This window comes from Callithrix jacchus, chromosome 10 (genome assembly GCF_049354715.1).
Source record: "Callithrix jacchus isolate 240 chromosome 10, calJac240_pri, whole genome shotgun sequence".
Classification (NCBI taxonomy): domain Eukaryota; kingdom Metazoa; phylum Chordata; class Mammalia; order Primates; family Cebidae; genus Callithrix; species Callithrix jacchus.
In genome coordinates, this window is record NC_133511.1 from 77,067,972 (window position 1) to 77,087,203 (window position 19,232).

A 19,232-nucleotide genomic window follows, 5' to 3' on the forward strand; every position below is an offset into this window, starting at 1 on the left:
TAGACGAACTTCTGTACCAGCTACTTGTACTCAAATCCTTAGGGTTTGCTTCTCATGGAGAGGGGAGCCCAACCTATGACAGGGTCCTACAGCCAATGTTCTTGATGATTCTGGCTTCCATTCTGTGCCTTTTCAATGGGACCACAATTCACAAACTCCCACGGTGGTTTCAGGACCCAGTGCACATGCCAGAACTCCAGTGAGTGTGGGAGGAAAAAAATATTGTTTAACATAGGCATCTTTAATGGAAGCAAGTTATGGAGCTAATAATACTGATATTTTCAATGGACCAAATTAAATTATGCTTCCCATCTTGTGTCTTAATTAAAGGGATAAAAACTGTTTCACATTTTAATTAGCAAGTGTGTCTTGAAAAGACTTAAATTAATATGGAGTCATCACCATAGGAGAGCAGCCCTCTGCCAAGATTCATGAGGCCAGAGAGAGTGCAGAGAATGGAGTATATTTCTGGCAGGAAGGAGAGCAGCCACTGCCGGAACTCAAAAACTTTTTGAATTTTCTTGAATTCAAAAAGGAATTTTTGAATTTTCCAAAAGGATAAAAGCAGGAACCTGGTGTGGAGCTGGAAGGCATGATGTTTTCTTTTCTGGACAGGTCCACTTTCTCCACGTGAACCTTTTTTTAAGATACTTAAACATTGCATCTAGAAACGATGAGAGTATAGAGGATGGTGGGGACAGAGAGTGCCTGCTAATGACAGCCCTGCCTTGCTTGGCCCAGCTCCTGGGATGCGAGTTCTTGGAGTTTCTGGAAGCATTGTTGGCAGAGCCGGAACACAGAAGGGGTCCTCCCTCGTGGGTGTCTCAAGTCCATGTCCGGTACAGGTGTAGGAGAGGAGCTGGTGCTGATGGCTGTTTGTTTTTCCTTTGTCTGAAGAGGAAAACAGTGTGAGAACAAGGCTTACGTGCTGCTACTGAGTGCTTAAGTCCTTCCACAGCTCTGTTGGCACATTTGTTTTTTATTTTTTTTGTTTGACTTTAAAAAATTTCACGAGTAACACATACATGAGAAAAAAACAATTTGAAAATATGTATGCAAAGGCGAAAGAAACAAAACAAAAACGTAATCCCATCACCCACATAATGTGTTGCTTTCCTCTATAGGTCTGGCCCTGCCCCCCTCCACCCCGCCCCATGTATCTGTAGGTATTAACAGGTACATCTGCTAATGTATCTGCAGATGAGTGGGGGGGGGCGGGTGGGGGGTGGGATCTGATGCTCACATTCTCCTACAACTGCTGTTTCAAACACTTGTTTCCAATCTCCCTTTGTAATTCCCTCTCTCATCTATCTTACTGTGGCTCCTGCTGACTCTTCCAGCCTTTTCTGATTCACTACATTTCAACCATGAGCAAGCCCCTCCTCCTTCATTTCCCAGAGGCGAGTTAACACAAGTCTATCGTATAATGACCTGTATTAAAGGGTTTGGGTACAATGGGATTTCAGCCAGAAAATGGAAGATTAGACACCATTATTCCTGCCACTCTCTGCTAAGCCCAAGGTCCTGCTACCAGATTGCTTGGCCCTGCCCCCTCTCCCCAGGCTCTTCTCCCACCTTCTCTCTTCTTGGTTGTCACGTTTCCCAGAACACCTTTCTCTTGGGTGCTCAAGGGATCGTCAGAGGCCTTTGACCCAGAGAAGCTCCATCTTGCATAGGGGCTGGGTAAAATAAGGCTTGAGACCTGCTTGGCTGCATTTCCAGGAGGCTAAAGCATTCTAAGTCACAGGATGAGATTGGGCATTGGCACAAGATGAGATAGGATGTTGGCACAAGGTACAGGTCATAAAGACCTTGCTGATAAAACAGGCTCCAGTAAAGAAGCCAGCTAAAACCCACCAAAACCAACGTGGTGACAAGAGTGACCTCTGGTCATCCTCACCGCTACATTCCCACCAGCACTATGACAGTTTACAAATGCCATGGCAACGTCAGGAATTTTTCTCTGTATGGCCTAAAAAGGGAAGGCATCTATAATCCATTCCTTGTTTAACATGTAATCAAGAAATAACCATAAAAATGGGCTCTGTCTATGGAATAGCCATTCATTCATTCCTTTCCTAATAAGCTTGCTTTCACTATACTGTATGGATTCACCTCACTCTTTCTTGTGTGAGATACAGGAACTCTCTTGGGGTCTGGATCGGGCCCCTCTTCCAATAACAGGACCACTCGAGTTCCTATTACTTTGTTGTGCTAAGCAATTTAGTTTTCTTTTTGTCTCAACCTCTTATATACAGACTAGCCCACAGCCTTCCCTTTCGTAGCCAAAAGGCCAGGGATTTTCTGAATCAAATAGAAATCTATTATAGAGATGAATTTGCCATCCCTCTGGAAGGCAGAAGTAGTGGAGTATTTTATTTTATTTTCCTTCCCATGAAATAAAAAAGTCTTTAGTGACTATTCTTTAGTTAAATTGGTGTATGTGGTGGCATGTAGAACCTCTGAACTATATTTTGGACTTCGTTCTTGGAAGTGAAAGTCTAGGTGAGGAAATCTGGCCAATTTCAAGGCAATCTGCTGGATGGCTATGCAGAAAGAAGGGCTCACCCCAGTTCTACAGGGGAAAAGAACTGTCCCCTTTGACAGGTACAAGGCAGACCTGCATGCTGATGTGATCTGGAAAGCTGGGTGAGCTGAGTGCGGGCAGAGCCTGGGAAGGTGGAGCCCTCTATAGAAACCCCATGTGTCACGTTTTTCGCAGCAGGCTTCCAGATGGAATCTTAAATTCTGCATGACCATTTATCAGAGTTTCCAAATGCCACTTTCCAATTTGCATCAGACCTTTTCTACATATTAATATGATTATGTTACTAATATATATGTTTTTGCTCTTCTACCAAATTTGTGTTTGAAACACCAATGAGCTTACAAGGTGAGCTGGCTCCCTGGGGGAAAAGGATTCAGCTGCTTCTGCTTGTGGTTCATGAGGATGTCCTGAGAGGGTCACATGGAGTCAGAACAGACTCTGGCAGTCCACTCTTTGTCTTTTGCTGCCTCTGCTGCTAAACGTTGGCCCCAGCCCAATCCTTTTTTTTTTTTTTTTTTCTTTTGCCCTGGCTGGAGTACAGTGGCATGATCTTGGGTCACTGTAACTTCTGCCTTCCTCTGGTTTCAAGTGATTCTCTAGCCTCAGCCTCCTGAGTAGCTGGGGTTACAGGCATGTGCCACCACATCCAGCTAATTTTTGTATTTTTAGTAGAGATGGGGTTTCACCATGTTGGCCAGACTGGTCTTGAACTCCTGACCTCGTGATCCGCCCTCCTTCGCATCCCAAAGTGCTGGGAGTACAGGTGTGAGCCACCGTGCCTGGCCCTAGCCCAATTCTTGACCTCTACCTTCTCTGCTAGTTCTTTTTCTTTTTCTCATTCAAAGACAGGGGACTTAGGTTAGGGGGTTCAGCACCTTGCTTTGTCCAGGAGTTTTCTTGGGAGTGGGATCCAGGGCCCAGATCTAAGTTAGGCGTTTCTGCAGAGGTGATTCAGGCCAGGGAAAGCCTGATGGTCAAACCATAGTCCAAGTTCTTTGAGAAAACTTTTCCCAGTCTCTGACCAACTATATTGCTTTGTCCTCTAGGGCCCTGTCATGGATGCTTTTGAGTATCATTGCTGGAGCAGGCCTCCACCTCTGAACAGGGGTTTGGGCTCTAAAGCTTCTGGAGCATTTACTGCCACCCATTCTGTCCTCTCTGCTCCCGCTTTTCCCAATGCCTGAGCATGAAGACAAATGTCACTATCGTTGGACTTTAGGGATGCAGGGTTTGTTTTGCTCAGTGTAAACTGAAGACAGTACAGTGGCTAGGCCATGGGTCTATCCTGCTGACCATGGGGCTCCCTATTTGGTATCTGTGCTGCTTTGAACCTTTAAAGCAGCCTCTCCTCACCCAGTCATTCACAAGGACCCGCCATCCCTTGAAGGGGAGCCACAGGGCAGGCACTCTGGGCTCCCTTTGTTCATCCCCAGCCTGCTTCCACTCCAGACCCCACTTTTGCCCCATTCTGAATTCTTGACTCCACATTCTGATTTTGATTCAGTGTTTTGAGACTTTGGACTTGGTGTGTGTGCTTTGTCTTTCAGGATCTAAACTTTCTCTGGAACTCTGATGGGCATCTGTTTTTTTGCTTTTCATGTTCCAAGATGTTACAAGTGGCAATTCCTGTCTGGGCTCAGTCCTGGGCCCTCAACCAGGGCCCCTGCAGGGCCAATGCCAGGCTCCCTTCCCTCACATGCAGGGGTTCTTAGCAGGGGTGGTGTGGAAAGGTGAAGGCACCGCCCCTCAGTTCTGTGTCAGAGAAGCTGAATGCAACCCGCAGACAGTGTGTCAATAGCTAGCTGGTCCTCATGCCCATCCTTCCAAAGATACAGATGATGAATGAAGAAAGAGCCAGAGGCATAATCTCCCCATCCCTGTCATACCTGTCAGACCACACCCCTATGACAGGCATCTCACACAGCTTGGGGCCTGCTTCTGCCTACCCAGCCCTTCTCAGCAACAGACACCAAAGCTTGTCACCATCAAGATCCTGGATCCCCTCTGACCAGAGGGCATTTGAAACTTCAGCTAGTTTCCCAAGTTGAAGGATGGTTTTGCATTTCTATCCTAAGTATGCAGTTCCTAAGGAGAGATTTGGGCTCTTCATTACTGACCCAGGACCAGCCTCAGCCCAAGGCCATGGATGGCTGGTGTTTCCTGGTTTGACCGTAATTCTTACCAGCAATAGAGCCTGTATTGGTTTTCCTGGGTTTCCACAACAAATTACCACAAACTGGGTGGCTTAAAACAACAGAAGTGTATTCTTTCACTATTATGGAGCCCAGAAGTTCAAATCCAAAGTGTTTGGAGGGTTGGTTTGTTCTGGAGGCTCTGAAGGAGATGTCTCTTCTCTAGTTTCTGACAGCTGCAGCCATCCAAGCTGCTGCTTGGCTTGTACATGTGTTGTTCCAGCCTCTGCATCCATCATCACATCGCCTTCTCCTCTATGTGTCTCATCTCCCCTTCTCTTCTAAGGACTCAGGTCACTGAGTTTAGGGCCCACCCAGGTAATCAAGGAGGAGCTCATCTTGAGATCTGTCTTTGTTGTGTTGCTGTAACAAAAGACCATAGACTGGGTAATTTATAAATAATAGCAATTTATTTCTCACAGTTCTGGAAGAAGTATAGGATTAGGGAGCCAGCAGATTCAGTGTCTGTGAGGTCTGCTGTCTCTGCTTCCAAGATGGCGCTGTTGGTTTGTTCGTTGCTGTATTCTCTAGAGGGGATGAGCACTGTGTCCTCACATGGAAGAAGGTGGAAGGGCAAAGAAGGGGCAGACTCTCTCCTTCAAGTTTTTTTATAAGGGCACCTAATCTCATTCATGGAGGCAGAGGTCTTATGACTCAATCACCTCCTGAAGGCCACATTTCTTTATACTGTTGCATTGAGGATTAAGTTTCAACATATATTTTGGAGGGTACTAAACATTGAAACCATAGGAAGCTCCTTAACTAATTACATTTGCAAAGGCCACCCCCCGCACCCAACCCCCGACCCATTCATAGGTTCTAGGGGCTCTGGCCCCTTGCTAATTTCTTGCTCCAGCCTGTGACCCTGGCTAATCTTGTTTAGCTCCAAACTTTGCTCACATCTGAGCTCCTCCAGCAATACCGTCTCTATTGGTTGACCAAATTCTGCCCAGAATATCAGAATTAATTTGAGCTTATTGTACCCATTAGACACAGAATGAAATACTGGACTCTGGCTGGCCAAGTCAGGACAGAAGCAGTGGCTCAGCTCAAGGGCATGTGCTTTGGCGTGAGACAAATCATGGTTCTTGGCTCTGACACTGCCGTTTCTGAGCCTTGGTTTCCTCAGCTGTAAAATGGGTTTGGGTGATGGTGCTTTTCTCAAGGGTGTTACATATGTGCACAAGGCCCAGGGCATGAGGGATCACACAGGGGTTTCTTGCCCCTTCTTTTCCTTTCTCTTTCTCCCATCTACCCTATGAAGTAAGTGCTTTGTTACTACAGAAAAAAGAGGCAGGATCCACAATGTGGTAATATTGTAATGTGTTGATAATGCAGTTATACTTGAGAGGAAAAGCTTTCCCACTTTTCCCACTCCTGTTAAGAAATAAGATAGTACTAGAAGCCTATGGCCCAGGATCCTGGGAATTCACAACAGGTTAAAAAGATCAAGGGCATATCTGGAAAAATAGAGAAGTGGCACCTCATCATTTATCCAAGACAGATTCTGTGTGAAGTGTCGTATCATAGAGCACCTGCAGAACTTTCCAGAATTGACAGGCATAACTAAAGGGCTACAGGCAGGAAATGTTCAGTGTCTTAATTCTGTCTCCTAGTTTCTTCTTGTGGACCAGCATTCTTTGACCTAGCTTCTCCTCTTGTATACCACACCACTGCCAAGTCAAAGCTTGCCTTTTGATCCCATGACAGCACAGAAATAGAATACTCCCAACATCCCCTTATCCTCCCATCAACAGGCCGGTGCAGCACCCCCTGTGCCAGCCTTAAAGCCACAGTTGCAGTGATTGGCAGGAAGGATGGTTAACAGTCATTGAGCGAACAGTTGGGGTGAGGGTGACGTTTAATCGTCGGTTAGTTTTAGTTGGAGTCTATCTTTGATTATGAGCGTCACACAGCGCTTATTTTCAGTCACCTCTACTTTGAAGCAAAATTGAGAACTAAGAAGTCTTATCATTGTCTGGCAGTCACTATGGATTTCTGTGATGGGTGAATTTAGTTAAGCTAGTCACAGTTGACAATGAATATGCAAACAGATTCTAACATAGACCTTTGCTCATCTCCCCAACTCATTGTATTATGCCACATTGGGGAGTGTGAGTATCTTTTATGCCCAACCCTGAGTGCCTGCTGGCCTTCCCCTAGGTTGCCTTTCCCAATCTTCCCAATTATTCAGAGCTCAAATCCTTAGATCTAAACCCAGGTTAGCTTTTCTTCACTAGCGAGAGCACCCACTGGCACAGCCCTCTGATTAATTAACTGAGTTCTGCTGAGGGCCCTTTTATGGATGGATGGGGGAGCACATGTATCCCTTTAAACATGCTTAATTAAGCTGGGTGAATCACTGGACTCCTTAGCAGTGGGCTGGACCTTGAATCAAGTCTTGTGGCATATTTGCACAAGGTGCTCTGTGTTTGCCTATTGAAACGGGATCATCTGTCTGGAGGATGCCTCACACGTCTTGTATTAGGACATTCTTCCTTGGCACAGCAACGTGGCCCTCCCCTGGAGTCTCCTTATAGATGAGCTATGATTCTACTATTCAGAGAGCTTGGCCGGCTGCCTCCAAACAAGGGATACAAGATGCATTGGTAATAGTAATGGTATTCAGAAGTGATATTTGACATATTTAGCAGCAGGGACAGCACAGGCTCTGGCCAATCAGAACAAGCAACAGCTGTAAACCATAGATAGAGCTGTTCTGGTGGGTACTTGCTGAAAGTCAGCCATGGAAAAAGAGTTTACATAGAGCTTCACATATTTCCCTGTTTGATCATAGCCACAACCCCATGAGAGAGGTTTGGTACTGCCTTAATTTTAGAGATTTCCTAATTTTGAGGTTCAGAGAAGTCTTATGTCTTCCCCACAGGCACATAGGTCATTGGAGAGCTGGAAGCCAAGCACCCTCCTCCACGTTCTTTCTACCATACCATGTGGCTCCTGTCGATACAGACCCCTGAAGGTGGACCAATCCTGGAAGATCAAGAGCTTGACTGGTGAGCCCAGGGCAAAGGTGGTAGGGGTAGGGTGAGGGGCACATGGTCTGGGATTTATGGAAAAGTCAGGGTGGAGCTAGTGCCCCTTTTTGTAGCCTCCACTCATGTAGCACTATGATCCTACAGGAGGGTGGGGGAAAGAAAGGGCTGCACAGAGTCAACACAGAGAGGGGCATTTCTTGGGAAGCAAGGACACAGATGTTTATTTGGGAGGCGATCTCCAGAAGCACAGTGATGAAGTAGGAAAGATTAAAAGATGAAAAACCAACACAGTGAATGCTCTGATGAGTGAGTTACCCTCATGGGCAGCTGGGGTTGATCCCTGGGGGCTTTCTGAAAACCAAGTGGCCCTTGCCTCAAAATCGTGCCACTGGAGGGCAGGGAGCCTGAGGCACTTATTCACTCCCTGCCATCCTGACTCTGGGCACTAATTTCCTTGCATGTCACAGTTGTGACTGGCTACTGAGAGCAGGCTCTCAGGCAGGATGCCAGCCAGGCTGAGAAGAGGGACATGCAGGGGTATGAGGGCTGAGTTGTCTTCACAGGTAAACTCAGGTGGGCTAGATATGGGATGGAGGGTCCACAGCATCTGCTACACTCATGAGTCCAAATTGACAGCAGAAAACAGGAAACAGGCTTTCGCCATTGCCAGCTCATTTTCTCCATGTTTCAGGTCTATGCCATGTCCAAGACAGTGCTTGATGTTTTAGGAAACTCAAGAATGTGTCCCTCCATCTTCTTTCTGTGAAATGTCAGCATGTGGACTTGCCTCTCCCCCATCCTCTGACTTATTTGGGGAACCTCTGCAGTGGGAGGGAGCTTGCTTTTGGCACTGGTAGGAAATGCCATATATTCCCCACCACCAACTAAAAATCTCCCCTCCCTTCCATGGCCCCCAACCTCACACCAATCTGCAGCTGGTACCTCTGCCCTGACAGAGGGTCTGATAGGGACATCTGACAGACACAGAATGTTTTAATTTGGAAGCCATTGATCTAGAGCATGTTAACAAATGGCACCTGTTAGTCCAAACCTTGTTTGCCATCCATCTTGTCTTATCTGAGCACTGACTGCATCTAGATGGGAGCAGTGTCAGTCCTCAGAGGCAGATTGCTGTGCAGGGGTCCACATTGCTGTGCAGGGTTCCACCCCAGAGCCGAGAGAAATTCTCTCTCCAGCCTGAGAATGACAGGGCAGGGCCTCTGTGAGTGGCTCAGGGGCCAAGGATGGGAGCAAGTGGATTGACATTGCCTGAGAGTAGCTAAGAAAAAAGTCTTTTCACTTCCATTCTAAGGGTCCGTCTCCCACTACATTTCAGTGATGAGTTGAAGAGACTGGACTGTTACTGACAAACCTCAGTAGGTAACTTCACTGATGCAGTAAGTACTGGGTTAGGGGGTCAGCAGCAGGGGGTAGAGTGGCCTTTACCCTGCTGTGTGAACCTGGGCACATCATTTGTCCTCTTTCCTTTCATCACACCACCTAAAAGATACGCACGTGGAGAAGTCTCTGCCCTGCTCCATCTTATTAGGCTGCTGAACTGGGTTGTGCAGGGCAACACGAGAACAAGTAGAAGGAACCATGGGGATGCATTTCATTTATGAATCAATGTGGATGAGTCAGAATCAAGAAAGCCTGTGTAGGGTGGGCATGGCTGGGCAGAATGACTCACCTACAGCCTTGGGGTAGGATTGGTGATGTCAAACCATCTGAATCAAGGCACAGTCTGCCTGCAGAAGGGATGGGGCCTTGGGAGAGACTGGGCTTCAGAGAGGAGGGTTGTTAGCCTGTTCCCAGCTCTGCCTGAGAGACAGGTGTTCTGCTTTGGAGTGAGGACAATTCTGGATCTTGGTGAAAATAATCTTGCTTCCTAATAGCCCTCTTGCCTTATTCTGACATACCAAGCAAGCCTCTGAAGAATGTTTTAGCCTCCTCAATAATATAATAAGTAGTCCTGGTAGAGTGGGCACTGGTTGGATTTGCTACCCAGCATCCACCCCTATAATGTGGTACTTATATCCAACCTCCCTCTTTCCACTTTGCTCAGCCCTTGTGCTTGGGAGGCACCAACTCTTGGCTTAGGGGTGGAGCATGTGATCTAGGCCTCAGGCCGTCAGAATGCAACATTCCTCTGCTTGCCGCAAGGCTTGGCTCAGAGTTGGCCATGTGACCTCATTAGGGCCAAGGAGATGAAATGAGATGCATGCTGAGGCTTCCAAGGGAGACTTCCACTCTTGCCAGCTAGACTTGAAGACTGGGATCCTGGAGGCAGGAAGCCATCTTTCCACCATGTGGAGCCTCAGTCGACAAGGGTAAAACCCAGAGAAGGAAAAAACTGTGTCCTGTTGATACCATTTGATGCCTGAATCCAGCTCTACCTGAAACTAGATTTATTCCCTGGAACTTTCAGTTTTGAAAGCTGATAAATTCCTTTTGTGCTTAAGTCATTTTGAATAAGAATTTCTATCTCTGGCAACTGAAAAAGTTGCAACTGAAATGCCTGGACAAGAGACAGAGCACTCCAGTCGCCTTCATCAATCATTAGGCTGGTGTTCCCATTTTACAACAGTGACTTTTGAGCCTGGCTGTGTGAGTTTGCCCCTGAAATACTGATGACTTTGGGGTGTACTGAAAAAGTTCACTTTCAAAATTTGGATGACTGAGAACCTGGCTGGGGTATAACCCTCCTATGAAACACCCTTCCTGAGAACTTGGTTGGGGTATAACCCATCTAGGAAAGTCCCTTTCTGAGTGACCATTTCTGGCAGTGAGTGACATTTCTGTGGTTGGTACCTTATTTGCATCTTCTCCTAATCACCAGTATGTTCCTGTGAACCCCCTTTCTTCATGACAGGGCTGGGGAAGATAGCAAGTGATAGCTCACATATCACTCATTCCTTTATTCATTCAGGCGTTCTTTATTCATCAAATAAGTGAACAAGGAAATGGTAATAAATCCAGTACGTTGACTGAGGTGGGAGTAATGTTCAAAATAGTGCATTTTACAACCAGCGTGGGATGCCACAGAAGCTGTACTTCCTGAACGTGTCCATGTGAGGGCGCCTCTGGGGGATGCTGGCCAGAGACCTTAGCCCAGCCCAGCTTTTGCCTGCTGGGGAGTCAGTGCCAAATGCCATCAGGGCACTGTCTCCCCTCAGGGCTCTGGCCAGGAGACATGTGAGCAAGAAGGTTGTCTGGGGCATGTCCAGGGCTCATCAAGCAAGCACAGAGGCATTTCAATATTTTAACAGCTGGTATGGCTTTATTGGTGAGTACTGGCTGCATATCAGGCCTAAATGAAGATTAGGTTTTAAAGGGCTTTGCACACCAAGTTGAGAAAGTTGTATTCCATCTCGAAGACAATGGGGAGTTACTGGGGTATGAAGAAGGAGACTGGCCTGACCAGATCTGTGAGGTAGGTGCATACTTCTAGTGACAGCACAGGAGACGACTGGATGAGGGACCAGAGACAGGCAATCTGGAAAGGAGGCTGGCCACAGGCAGCCAGCCTAACAGTCTTTTCCTTTTAGGGACCACTGAACCCAGATGCTTGGAAGTCCATGGTCTTGAGATGATGTGGGTGGTCTAGTTGAGTTTCTGTAAAACTTGATACTTTCTCGGACTGTGTGGGGTAGGAGCCAGCTATTTTACGAAGTTCATTTCCTGTTTTATTTAGGAAGTTCCTGAACACTCCCAGGAAGCCTGCCCTTGCAAGATGCTCCACTGGGATTCTGAAAAGCTTTAATTCACTGATACACATTGACAGGAGCTGCTGAGCCATTTAAGCTTTGACTATCTCTACTTGAAAGGCTTGAGATAAAGTTTTCCACACCTGGAGAGGAAAGCATTTAAGTGGCTTAGGCTCTCAACCAATCACACTCCCTCAGCAACCCTGAGAGTGTTCTTGAATGTTAATTTCATGATTCAGAATGAGTGGATCATCAACCGTTGGGAAATTCATTCATCAAACAATTCCTAAGTCCTACTATGCACCAGGTACTAGGGAGGACAAATGAACCTGCAGGAAACGCCAGAGGTTTCCTCTGTGTCTTTCACATATCACAAGGCACAACACTAGCTCATAGATGGAAGTAGTCTAGGCAAATCCAACATCCCTATTTTATTTCCCCATTAGGCAAAGCACTCTGTGCACCTGGGCAGAGTCAGTGGCCAGGGCAGCTCAGGAGCTCCAGGAACCGCTCCCTTCCTGGGTCTGCTTCCTCCATTTCCCTAAGATAAATCTTTGGCATCCAAAGCCTGTGGTTCCAAGCAGCCACAAGTCAAAACAATCACTAGTGTGCCCGTTCACCTCTGTTCTTTTCAGTGTTAGAGAACCATGCACCTGCAAAGATCTTTTCTATGGAGCCCTCAATGGCTTCTGTATAATTTGGAAGTAGTAACTATGAGGGCTCAAATCAGCGAGTCAGCCCCGACCAGACTTTGGCTTTGGGGATGGTATTGCAATTAAGTATGCAATGTGGTTCTTTGCTGATAATCCCCTTGCTGCTGCTGGGAGGCAGAAGCAAAGCTGCTTCTTACTAGAGAGCTTTCTTTTTCATTCAAAACTGGGCCTTAAAGGAATAACTAACTCTTTTTGTATGTACTGAACATTTAGAAACTAACATTGTAAAGGACAGATGTCGAACACAAAGGCCGCGTAGTTTCATCTTATAGAATCTTGGAATAGTCTGTCCAGCTTGGTGTGCATGTAGGGAAGGGACTAGTGGGGAAGAATTGTTGAGAATCAAAGGGAAAATAGAGGGAGGCTGAGGCTGGGAGAAGGAGAAGGCAAACTCAGGAAGGATTCTGATTGTCCTGAGGGCCAGCCTTGTTGATGGCTGCTTCTCAAGGTACCCAGAGATGCTGAATGGCCTAACAGGAAGAAGCTGCTGGAATCCTAGGTTAGAGTTAATGCTACTAAGAGCTAATACTTAGGCTGTACTATTCTATGTTCTTTGCATGCATTAATTTAATCCTCATGTCAACAAAGTGAGATAAATTTTACTATTATTATTACCATTTTCCAGATGAGGAAATAGAGGCAGGAAGAGGGTAAGTGATTTTCCTAATTCTCAGAGCTGGTGAGTGGTGAAGCTGGGATTCAGAGTCAGGGAATCAGCTCAAAAGTCTGTGCTGATAACTATGGTACTAGAAAGAGGTCCCAGAATGGGTCCATTCAGATCCAGCTCAATGACCTGGGGCCAGTTACTTGGATCCTGGAATTTTTTTCATCTATACACTGGGGAAGGGTGGAGAAGAATGACTTGTGGTGAAGGGTAAATGAGATCGTGTGAGGGAAGAGTGCCTTGTGGGCTGGAGGGCTCTGGACACATGTTCATTGTGGGTTATTTAGTTTTCTTCTGGGAGAAGAGAGAAGGCAGAGAGATTGGCTTCTCCAAGGAGCACCCAGCTGGTGCCCCAGAGACTCTGGGATTCTTAGCCATTGAAGCGAGAGAGACGAAGGAGGCAGGACAGAAGGACTACAGGGAGGCGAGGGGAGCCTGGCATTTGACCCACCTTAGGGGTCTGTTCAGATGCAGAGATGGGGTTGATGTGCCCACTTCTATGCGAGGTCACATCCATGGAGCCGTCTTGGGGCCTCTGGACATTGCACTGAAATCAGCCACAGGAGTTCCTATGCTGAGCTGGGCTCGGGCCTGCTATCCTCTCCCTTGAGGTTTCCATATGCTGCCCTGGGGCTCTTTCTCTATCTGTGCTTGTTCCTCCCAACCCTCCTTCGTGTTCATTTTCAAGACCCAGGAAAGCTCTGGCTGCAGCAGAACTCAGAGCACTGTGTGTTCCACTGAGTCCTTCCCCTTGTCAAGCGTATTTGTTGCATCATCGCCTCCCCTCTGTCCTGAGAGTTCACCCAGCATGGGGAAGTTGCTTATTCCCAGAACAAGGCAGGGCCTTTTGAGCAAGTCCTGGGCACGTGTTTGTTGAATGGAATTGAGGAGCAGTCTGGGAAGTGGCCAGAGCCCTCCTTCCAGCGCCACTGTGTGGCTGTGGGTTAGTCCGGAGATCTCTGTGAGCCATAGTCTCCTCCTGATGAAGAGGATTGGATCGGATAATTCCGGGGCCCCTTTAGCTCTGACTTTCCCAGGGTTCCATTGATGAAAGAGCCCATAGAGGCTGTACACATCATCGCTGTGGTCTCGGTGGGCCAGACTGTAGTCTAGCCCTTGTCGTTAATGCCTGTTGATTCCCACAGGTGGCTCTGAGGAGTCGTTTAGGATCCTGAGTGGGCAGAATTAACACCAACTTTATTCATCTGGCAACAAGAATTTGGTTGGCAATAAATTGCTTCTCCAATGAGAGCATAATCACTTCTCATCAGATTAGTCCTCGCCAGGAGCTGTTCTGAAATCCTTTCCGTGTCTGATGCATGCAGCCCTGACTCCAAAGGAAAAAAGATGAAAAACAAATGAGATACAAGAATGATGAATTTGGTAAAGGGCAGTGATGCCTGGGGGCTCTTCCTCCTGCAGTGAAGCTTGGAAGTGGTGTGGTTGGGGGTGGGGGTGGGGTGGGGTGGTGGTGACAGGTGATTCGAAGAAGTCTGAGGGGGTGGGAGTCAGCTACTCCCGGACAGTCTCACTCCCAGGTTGCATGAAAGCGAGTCCAGAGCCAGTTTCACCACACACAGACATTTGTACCCTGGCAAAGCGGGCAACCCAGCAGTTCCTACAGCCTCCAGGGAAGTTTTACATCCAACCTCACCCTGCGTGTGACGACCACTTGAGGTTGACACAACAAAATTCCAGACATGAGATTTCCGTGTCCTTGTCAACATCAGACAAGGAGAAAGCCTCCTAAACCAATGGCCAAAGCCAGAATTCTGCCTCAGGGTAACAGGTACAGGTTTCCCTGAGTTCTTAGGTCCTACTCATGCAAATGTCTCTGAAACATTTTCAGCCAGTCCCCGAATCCTGAGCGCCTTTTATTTCACCAATGAAAGCTTGCTAGGATTTGAATGTTTGTGTCTCCACCTAATTCATGTGTCAAAATCCTAACCCCCGAGGTGATCCTATTATAGAAGTGGGGCCTTGGGGAGGTGATTAGGTCATGAGGGAAGAGCTTTCATAAATGGAATTAGTGCCCTCATAAATAAGACCTTAGAGAGCTCCCTTCCCCTTCTGTCACATGAGGACCCAGCGAGGAGAAAACTATCTCAGAACCAGGAAGCCGGACCTCACCACACACAACCTGCTGGTGTCTTGGTCTTGCACTTCCCAGTCTCAGGGTGTAAGACATACACTTCTGTCATTTCTAGGCCACTAGGTTATGGTATTTTGTTATGGCAGCCCAAATGGACATCAGTGTCCATCTCCCTAGTCAAGGGCGCTACAATTTTCACCAATAAAATCCGTGTTTTTGACATGCCTTATGCTAGCTTGTGGCCTAAGCGGTTGATTGAAAGACACATAACAGTGAAATACTTACAACTATTGCTTCTTGTGTGAGCTTCCTCCTGACTGCACAGAAGCTGGTGGCCGTCAGATGGAGGATCTTGATTAGGCAACTGTCCCTAAAATTTAGTTCTTCTCTGTGCTGAAATACTTGAAAGTAAAAAGGACAGCATGACAAGACGCCGTCGGGGGGAGACCTTGTGACCCTGCAAGTTGATGCCTTTGGAGAAAGAAAGTAACTCACTAAACCTTTTCTCATATATGGGTTAGAGATTCTGTGACCAACTGGATTCAAATCCCAACCATGGGCCCCAACCTCGCCACTAGCTGACCTGTAATTCTGGCCACAGACAGAGCCACCAAACTCTCCAGAGACAGAATCCCAGGAACCAACCACTTCAGCCCCAGAGGATCTGGCACATATCTAAAACAGTGAGTGATCATAACTACTCAGCCACAAGACGAGCTTTCAAGCCAGCCTGAGTTTCCTTCATAAATTTAGTTTGATTTGAATTTTATGTCAGTCATGTTCCTGAGAGAGAGAGGTAGATTTTCACCTCCTTAAAAGGCATATCACTAATCCAGGCCTCTGGGAATTATTTGGTTGGGGGTAGGAGTGAGGTGTTTACTTCCTGTAAATATACTGCCTAGATTTTTGGCACATTTGAGGATGCAGAGTCAGTTTAGCATTTTAAAGAAGCTAAGCTAAAGAATATGTAAAGCATCCTAATAAAAACATAGTTAGAGCCCAGGCGGGAGGAATAATCATTACATTAATGCATCCGGCTTGAATTCCCAAAGGCACTTTTTGCTTATGTAAAAATCCTTCCCCCTGGTTACTGGTCTCAGGAAACAGCAATGTATTTCCTTTTTTTTTTTTTTTTTTTTCTGAGAACATTGGGATCTCTGAGTCTGGTTTTTGAAGTTCCCTCACAGTTTTTATTTATGAAGCAACTTGCTTCATAAATAAAACAAGGAACAATACTGAGTTTTGGAATCAGACACCCAGAGTTCCTATCACGGCTCTGCCACTGACTAGCTGTGTGACCTTGGGCTCTTTAAGCTCTCTGAGCCTCAGTTTCTACTTTTGTAAAGTGGGGCTGATAAAATCTAACTTATAGCGGGTTATGGAATGATGAAACTGATCAGTGTTTATAAAGTACTTGCCATTTGGCAAATGCTCAGTTAAGAGGCATCACTAACAGTGCAAGGCCAGCCCATCAAAGAGGCTGTATATGGGAAGAGCATCAGGAATGCTTCCAGCTGGGTATCATTAGGCGTTGTAGTCTGAAGAATAATTATTTGTGAGCCTTGGTGGAGCTAAGGACTGGCTGAGTGTGGCTCAGATATGGAGCACAGTGTTCATAATATTTGGTCATTTGGACCCTTCGTTCTGGGTACTGTCACACAAATGCAGAGCTGCGGTCATGGAGTGGGAGCCAAAAGGAGAATAAAAGTAACTCCCCTTGAGTTGCCTTTATTTCCCTTGGTTCCTTCCAAACTTGAACACGCATTTGAATCACCGGGGATCTTGTGAAGCTGATTTAGAGTCAATAGGTCTGGGATGGGGCCTGAGAGTCTCCATTTCTAACAAGCTTTCACAGGATATCAATATTGTTGGCCCAACTGCAAAGTTCTAAAGCAGAAGTTCTCAGCCCACACCACACATTATAATCACCTGAGGAGCTTTAACAAAAATACTTATTCCCAGGGTTCATCTCAGAGCAATTAATTAGAACCTAGGGAAGGGGAATGGTAGGCAGGGTTTGGGACTGGGCACTGGCCAAAACAGCTTTGAGTCTTTTCCATTTTAATTATTGACCAAGGACTGCTGGTGGCCTGTGAGATGGTCTGGCTGAGTCCCCACCCAAATCTCATCTTGAGTTGCAGATCCCATCAGCTCCACATGTTGTGGGAGGGACCTGGTGAGGTAATTGGATCATGGGGCAGTTACCCCCATGCTGTTGTTCTTGTGATAGCGAAGGAGTTCTCATGAGATCTGATGGTTGTCTGAGGGGCTTTTCTCCCTTTTGCTCTGCACTTCTCCTTGCTGCTTCCAGGTGAAAGGATGTGTTTGCTTCCCCTTCCACCATGATTGTATGTTTCCTGAGCCCTCCCAGCCATGCTGAACTGTAAGTCAATTAAACCTCTTTCCTTTGTAAATTACCCAGTCTCAGGTATGTCTTTATGAGCAGCATGAGGACAGACTAATACAGCCTGATTCTGCCCACATCTCTACATTCAGCCAGAAGCATCTGGTGTTGAGGCTGCTTTTGGCCTGAAATCCCTTGCTGTGGAAGGGACAGGTAATTGGGTGGCCACAGCAGTATTCCCTCCAGCTGCACCATGCAGCTGCTGTGGCCCCCTCCCCTTGATCTGCAACCCCCTCCCATGTCCTGCTGCAGAGGCTGCAGAGACAGATGACCAATGATAAAGCTGGACTCGGAGAATTATTATACTACTTCACTGTCATGGAGCTGCTGCTCTCTCAAATCAAGAGTGCCTGGGCTTCCTGATCCCCAGCCAGATGTGTGGGGCTCCAGGGACAACCAAGGAGTCTCCTCTGTGCCACCTGTGCTCACTGCAGCTGGGGCTGGCAGCAGCTATGCCTTCAAGGGTCCCAGCCCAGGGTTCAGTCAGGCCAGGCTAAGGGGTGGAAGGCCAGAGTCTGAGACTAGATGAACTCACAAGCAAGCCAAGTGACTGGTAATGGAGTGGGCAATAGATATGTGGGGAGTCCAGAGTTAGGGGTGCCTGGGAGGAGGTAGCAGGACCCCAGTCACAGACTCTGGCAACCAGAGCATGACTTTTGGTGGCTGGAAAAGGGGAGATTTAAGGAAGTAATGCTGGACTGTAGTTCCAGCACCTCGGAACACTGGGCAGGGGAGGAGAGCAGCAACTCCAGCATGGGAGCCAGGAAAGAAACCCCATCCTTGGAGCCAACTGCCTACTCTCCGCACAGGCACATGGCCAGGGTACAAGGGACAGGGGAGAAGCTGGGTAAAGAAGAAGTGGCAGAGGGTCAGGAGGAATGGGTGCAAGGCTGGCCATGCTGAGTTGTACCTTCTCCTCCTGACTTGGGATGGCCAGATGGGTGGGCTGAGCCTAAGGGAGTGGTGGTAGTGAGGCAGATGGTGCTGACGAAATAAGGAGGCCTGTGCCTCGTGCCTCCTTCTCTCAACCAGAGATCTTTGAATGACAGAAATTTCTTGCCTGGGTCTATTATAAACCACAGCTGACTTCAAAGTGGGACTCTTGATAGTATGTGGCTTCCATGGCCCATAGGAGGCCTTGTGAAGAAGGAGTGCATCATACCTTCTGTATCAAGAAGATTTCTCACAAAAACAGAACCAAATTTCTTCTCCAGTAAACCTATTTTTGCTCATAAGGCCTCCAGCTGATGAGATCAGGCCCACCCATATTGTCAAAAGCCCTTTCACTGAAGCCAGCTGATTTTAGATGCTAACCATATCCACAGAATTCTTCCCCAGCAACATCTGATTTAGTGTTTGAATAAATGACCGGGTGATACAGCCTAGCTAATATGACACAGAACCTACTAGGCCCACGCCTGTGGTTGCAGAACGCTCGAAGGGGTGTGTGTTTGCCTATGTGTCTATACACACAAATGTTCATTTGGTGTCCAGTGGGAACAGGAATAGACTCCCTCTCTTCCCTGTACCCTGGTTAAGGTCCTGATCACCCGTTGACTGAACCATTGCCACAGTCTCCTAACTGTTCCTTATGGCCTTTTTTTTTAAAAAAGCACAGTTGTTTTTCTCTGCCACACCACAGCCAGAAATATCTTTGTAAAAGGCAAATCTAATAGATTACTCTCTGTCTCCCTCATATTTCCTGAGAAATCCAGGCAGTGTGATGTCTCTGAGCCTTCACTCATGCCTCAAATGCTTTCTGCTCATTCATGCCCACAATCCTATCTGTCTTCTATCTCATTTGTCCTCTACTGCTGGCCCTATAAACATGCACTTATACACACACACACACACACACACACACACACACACACACACACAAGCATGCCTGGAATTAGATCTAGACTTCCTCTATG

At 47.0% G+C, this 19,232-nt stretch overlaps 1 protein-coding gene across 2 annotated transcripts in view; it reads right to left on the reverse strand.

Moving 5' to 3' along the window:
- Positions 1 to 222: 222 nt before the first annotated feature.
- GALNT18 (polypeptide N-acetylgalactosaminyltransferase 18) overlaps positions 223 to 19,232 on the reverse strand; it is a 409,235-nt gene continuing 390,225 nt past the window's right edge. For both annotated transcript variants that reach the window (XM_035265780.3, XM_035265778.3), the window contains one exon: positions 223 to 891. In XM_035265780.3, coding sequence (XP_035121671.2) covers positions 712 to 891 — 180 coding nt within the window. In that variant the 3' untranslated portion in view covers positions 223 to 711. The remainder of the gene's footprint in view (positions 892 to 19,232) is intronic.